At 39.4% G+C, this 5,997-nt stretch overlaps 1 protein-coding gene across 1 annotated transcript; it reads right to left on the reverse strand.

The window, feature by feature from the left end:
• Window positions 1-5,234: 5,234 nt before the first annotated feature.
• LOC138889752 (uncharacterized) lies at window positions 5,235-5,708 on the reverse strand. Its single transcript, XM_070173088.1, has one exon. It carries the CDS (start codon window positions 5,706-5,708, stop codon window positions 5,235-5,237), a length of 474 nt encoding a protein of 157 aa, XP_070029189.1.
• Between the last annotated feature and the right edge of the window lie 289 nt (window positions 5,709-5,997).

Genomic DNA, 5,997 nt, shown 5'->3' on the forward strand with positions numbered 1-5,997 from the left:
AAATTATTACAACATATTATAGACCAGAATGAATAAAGAAAAGTAAAATTACATCAGAAATTAAGCTACAACCAAGGAGCATAATTCAGACTCAAGGTCCAACAACATGAGGTGAACCAACTTCCAGGATTAGGTTTCCAAAGCCTTCTCTTATTTGGGATGTGTCAATGTTCCTCAAGAGCCTCAAATGGACTCTGGTCAGTGCTTAAAACCCAAATATATTGCAGAATTAAGAGCATAGTGCAGTGTGGAAATGCAAGCCCTTAGAGGTCCAAGTTCAGAGGGAACTCAAGGTCCCAAAGAAAGGCTCATAAGAGGGGGGCAGAACTTAGAATCTAAGAGTAAGTGTAAGTACACAAGGGGAAAATCAGGGAGAGACGTGGCAGGCTGGTTGTCATGCCCAGCAATCAGGAGTGCTGGCACACCCTTGACTAGCCTATTAGCCACATTTTGAGAGTTGGGATCCATTGAGGATCAGGTTCATACCTAAGAAGCAATTTGGATGCTGTCAAGCCATGAACCTTAACTCAAACACATAGAAGGGGGTAGGGGTATAGGGAGTTCATAACAAACAGTAGATGCAAAGAGAGAGTAGCATTCTCAACACAGAACATGAACAACAAAGTAGATATGAGTGCAACAACGGTAAAATAAACACATAGGGATGGTGTTGAAATTGAAATTAAGGCATACCAATTTCAGGGAAACCAATAAGTGAATGATGAAGTCTTGTAAACCAAATTGCAAGCAAATAGTACAAAAGATCTCAGAAGAGAGTAGAGTATCGAAAGAGTATTGTAATTGAGAGGTGTGTGTAAAGTGTTGAATTCGAAGTGTTGAACTGAAGGTTCAAGGTGTCTAAGTGCAGAAGGGTCGTGCCCTTTTTATAGTGCAAAAAACAAGTAAGAAAAGGTAAGGAAATAGTTTGCAATCAATCACACAAAATCTCCCTTCAGTTAAGGGATTCTGATTTCAAACGGGTTGAAGACAATTAAGGAAATAATTTGATTAAAATCTTTTCCAAAGTAGTATAAGAAGGGCAAATACATAGAAACTATTTAAGGAAAAAAGTTTGATAGAAACACAGTTTGTGCAAATAAGGAAAGGCGATCAATCATCAACCAGTAAAAATCAAAAATTGAGTTGTGGTATGAATGAATCCAACCAGAAAAGGTGAAGAAAGGTTTAATTTAAAGAAAATCAGTAACAATCAATCGAACCTTATTAAAAGGAATTCTGAATCAATCACAAATTGGAAAAATCTCTTTTGAAGGAAGAATTCCTCATATATAAAGCATACAGACATGTCAAACAAGAAAGAACTATCATGCTAATTAGAAAGAATCTAGCATAGAAAAGAGTTCAGAGTCAAAAGGGATACAAGTTCAGTTTGGCAGACTCATAATGAATCTTAGAGTCTACGGTTCCAAAGTAGCCCTAGTCCAAAACAAAACTTGCCAAAACCCAAAGCCTAGGGTTTTCAACTTTAATCAGATGTAGAGATGAGAAGACAAATAACAGGCTCAGAGGTCTCTTTCAGAGACTCATGAGAAACCAACACGCATGATAGCAGGTTCGAAACAAACAAGTGAAAAAGCTGATTTGAAGCATAAAAAACATGTTTTAAGAAAAGCTTGGAACTTCAACAAGTTCAGAAGACAAAGAAGTAGCATAAACTTAAGGAAGCAGTAGATGAAACATGTTTATAAAGAACTCAAACAAAGTCCAGAAGAAGGCAAATAAGAACTAAGAGATTAGTACAAATTACAGTAAAGGAACACAGGGTTAAACGAACACATAAGATAAACGTGTGAAAGCATGATATAGAACCCAGTAGAAGAAAGAACGGAGTAAAGTAGAAGAATATGCATAATAAGGCAAACTTAAGAACATAGGAAAAGCACATGCGAGGTAGAAAAGAAAACATAAAAACATAGCATAGACAGATTAACACAAATAAAATAAGAAGAGGAGTCAGAAAATATTTTAAAACGTTTTTTTCAGAAACCCTAAATCGACGAGAAACAAATTTTGAAAGAGAAGATTGGGGAAAATGTTTTTAAAATTCCAGTAGAACACAGATATAGCATAGATCTAAGAAAACAACCAGAGAAAACCTCGAATAGCTTAGGGTTTTAGAGAAACCCTAGAAATGAAAAAAACTTGGAAGAAAATCTGATCCTGAGTCGAAGAGACTCATATTGCTTGAACACGCCGGAATAATGGCCAGAGAAGCCATAGATCTATAGATCTGAGCAGGATTTTAAGAGAGCCATCGGAGTCGGGCCATAAAATATCGAACATCCAAGGTTTGATGGTGGAGGGGGTGAGTACCAACCATCCATATCCTGAGAAGGCACGGATTCCGGTGGAAACATGGTAGAATAAGGTGGGAGATGGCTAGGGTTTCAGAGAGCTTGAGAGTTTTTTGAGAGACGAAGGGTTTCAATGCGGCGGGTCAGGTGAGAATGAGGGGGATTAGGGTAGTCGTTTAGGTTTAATTATGGAAGGGCGAGTCTTGGCCGTTGATCTTGAGTGATCAACGGTCCAGATTTAAGTGGTAGGTAGGGAACGGGTTGGGCAAATTGTAATTGGGTCGTGGGTTGGATCGAGATTGAAACTGGGTTGATTTTAATTTGGGCAGAATTGGGGTCAAAATTGAAAGGAAATGAAGCTGTAATTGAAATAGAAATAGGCTAAATGTTAAATAGCTAGTTTTTCCTTTTATTTTATAAAAAATAGTAAAAATGATTTTAAAAGAAAACTAAAAGTACTGAGCCAATTAATAATATATAAATATTAATTTAAAAATACTGGAACAAATTTTACAATTATAGAAATGCTATTAATTTTACAATAGGCTATAATTGCAATTATATGCAATTTAGTCTTTTAAATACCAAATAAATTTGTAAAAATGTACAAAACTTATTTTAACTATATTTTGGTTTAAATATGGGAATAAAATAAATTATTCACCAAAATTGATGATTTTGGGAATAATTACGGATTTTGTACTACTAAAATGGATAGTAAATTGATTTTAAAACTCTTCAAAAGATTGGAAAAATACTAAAACACTTGTTATGCTTATGTATGCATATATATGCTATTTTGAAAGTACTTTGTTTATAAAAATACATAGGAAAAAATTGAGTATCAACAGCTGTCCCTCTTTACCCGGGAAGTATGAAAGAGTTGCCGGGTAAAGATATGATGGCCAATTTTGACTGAATAAAACAATTTGAATAACGAGCTCTGGTTCCGGAGCTGCCTACATATCCCTGGTCTTACAGGAATCAGGCCATATGTAGTTCAGGATCCATTGGCGGAATATACCGATGGAGACTTCGAAAAGCGGACGCAATGTTCGGGTTGAGAAGGATAGTCAGGGTCTGATAAGCTGCGGGAACTGGAGCGAGATCGCCCCTGCTGAGACGGTCGTTGCTAGACGGTTTACCTGCAAGTGAGCATACATTATACATAAATTTAAATATGATGCAAGTTCCCATTGGACCATGAATGCTATCCTCGGACGGTTAGGATGACATCCTCAGACTATGACATCCTGGGCCATAAAGCGCATGATAAAGGATTCGCAAGCTATGAAATGATGTTCTCGGGCTATGAGAATGATGCCTCCGAACTATGATGCCTTTGAATAATGATATGCAAAAGATAAAATGAGCTCCTCAGGCGATGGCATGGCGTTCTCGGGCTATGCAAATGGTGCCTCCGAACAATGACGCCTTTGGACAATTTGGCGATCTTTCAGCCCATGAAATGCAGAAGGTGGCGATATTTAAGATGATGTCAGACGTAAATAAAATGTGGTGATATTTCAGTCGATGCACGAGTGATGAAATGGCGATATTTCAGCCATGCAGGGTGGAGACAGTGCTTAGTCTCGGAAGGCAGAAAGGTAGCCTTATGCAATGCAGGAAATGCAGATGGAGGTAGAGCTTAACCTCAGAAGGTAGAAAGGTAGCCTTATGCAATGCAGGGAAATGCAGATGGAGACAATGCTTAGTCTCGGAAGGCAGAAAGGTAGCCATATGCAATGTAGGAAATGCAGATAGAGGTAGAGCTTAACCTCGGAAGGCAGAAAGGTAGCCTTATGCAATGCAGGGAAATGCAGATGGAGACAATGCTTAGTCTCGGAAGGCAGAAAGGTAGCCTTATGCAATGTAGGGAATACAGATAGAGGTAGAGCTTAACCTTAGAAGGCATAAAGGTAGCCTTATGCAACCCAGATGGAGACAATGCTTAGTCTTGGAAGGCAGAAAGGTAGCCTTATGCAATGCAGGAAATGCATATGGAGACAATGCTTAGTCTCGAAAGGCAGAAAGGTATCCTTATGCAAGGAGTAAAAGGGCAAAATGATGATATCATTTTCTAGCTGATAGCGGCAAAAGATATTGCGATTGCTGGGGATACTGTGTCTGCTGGGAGCCCTGTGTGCGCATAGAAGCTGTGAGTAAGTGCAACGGTTCTGAGAGTTATATTCCTAAGCAATGTGATTCTCGTGAGTGTATAGTATATTTGATGATTTTGCAACTCAAGTGCCTGCATTCAAAGAAAAATCATGAGTTTTGTAAAGAGGGGAGGTTAGTTCGTATTCCCGCTGGCTCTGCTTGACCTGCTCGGCTCCGTTTCGACGATATTGGGCGTATCATTGGGGTAGCGTTTCTAAACGAAGAAACTTTGGTAATAGACATGCATGATTTAGTAAAGAAATGTGACAATAAATACATAATTAAGCATAGTTTTCTTTAGATGAACTGACGACTGCGACGTGGTCCAAGATACTGCAGCTTCTCTCGCTCCGGAATTTTGAGGATCCTCCTCAAAATTCTACCCCAGTTTAGCGGGCTGCTGCTTCCAACGGTTGCTTGCGTTGAATGGCTAAAATCACTTCTAAATTTTGAGGGTCCTCCTCAAAATTCTGCCCCAGTTTCCAATAGCGGGGTATATGAAAATTTTACTGAATTATGATCGAACCCATAGGGCTGCCTACGTATCCCCTCTTCAACGGTAATCAGGTCAGGCGTAGTTCAAATTACATCATATGAGGAAAGTATAAAAGTTATACATAGTATCGCTTCACTGCATCTGAATTGATCGGCTTCGGCCAAACTTCACCGTCCATTTCTGCAAGTATGAAGGCTCATCCGATTAGAACCCGATGAACCATGTATGTACCATACCAGTTGGGAGAGAACTTCCCTTTGACTTCATCTTGATGCGGGAAAATCTTTTTTAACACCAGCTGCCCTGGTGTAAACTGTCTTGGCTTGACTCTTTTGTTGAAGGGTCTGGACATTTTTGTTCTGATAAAGTTGACCATGGCAAACTGCATTCATTCTTTTCCCATCTATAAGAGCTAGCTGCTCGTAGCGACTCTCTACCCATTCGGCATCATCAAGTTTGGCTTCCTGTATGATTCTTAAGGAGGGAATTTCTACCTCGGCGGGAATGACTGCTTCTGTTCCATAAACCAACTTATAGGGAGTTGCCCCGGTTGATGTGCGGACTATGGTACGGTATCCCAACAAGGAAAATGATAACTTCTCAAGCCACTGCTTATGCTTTTCTATCATCTTCCTCATTATCTTCTTGATATTCTTATTGGCGACTTCTACAGCTCTGTTCATCTGAGGTCTGTAAGCTATAGAATTCTTGTGTTTGATCTTGAAGGTTTTACACATGGCTTTCATCAGGTCGCTATTGAGATTGGAACCGTTATCAGTGATGATTGACTCCGGAATTCCTAACCGACAAACAATGCAGTCGCGGACAAAATCTGCTACCACTTTCTTAGTCACTGCTTTGTACGATGCTGCTTCAACCCATTTGGTGAAATAATCAATTTCCACTAGAATGAACATGTGCCTGTTTGATGCTGCAGGCTCGATAGGTCTAATAACATCCATTCCCCAAGCGGCGAACGACCATGGCGAGATTATTGGAGTAAGCTCGTTTGGAGGCACCTTTATC

The sequence above is a fragment of the Nicotiana sylvestris genome, chromosome 4, assembly GCF_000393655.2.
Source record: "Nicotiana sylvestris chromosome 4, ASM39365v2, whole genome shotgun sequence".
NCBI classification, from domain to species: Eukaryota; Viridiplantae; Streptophyta; class Magnoliopsida; order Solanales; family Solanaceae; genus Nicotiana; species Nicotiana sylvestris.

Coding starts and splice junctions, on each gene's coding strand:
- LOC138889752 (XM_070173088.1), bottom strand. CDS start 5,708: ATGTGTAAAACCTTCAAGATCAAACACAAGAATTCTATAGCTTACAGA.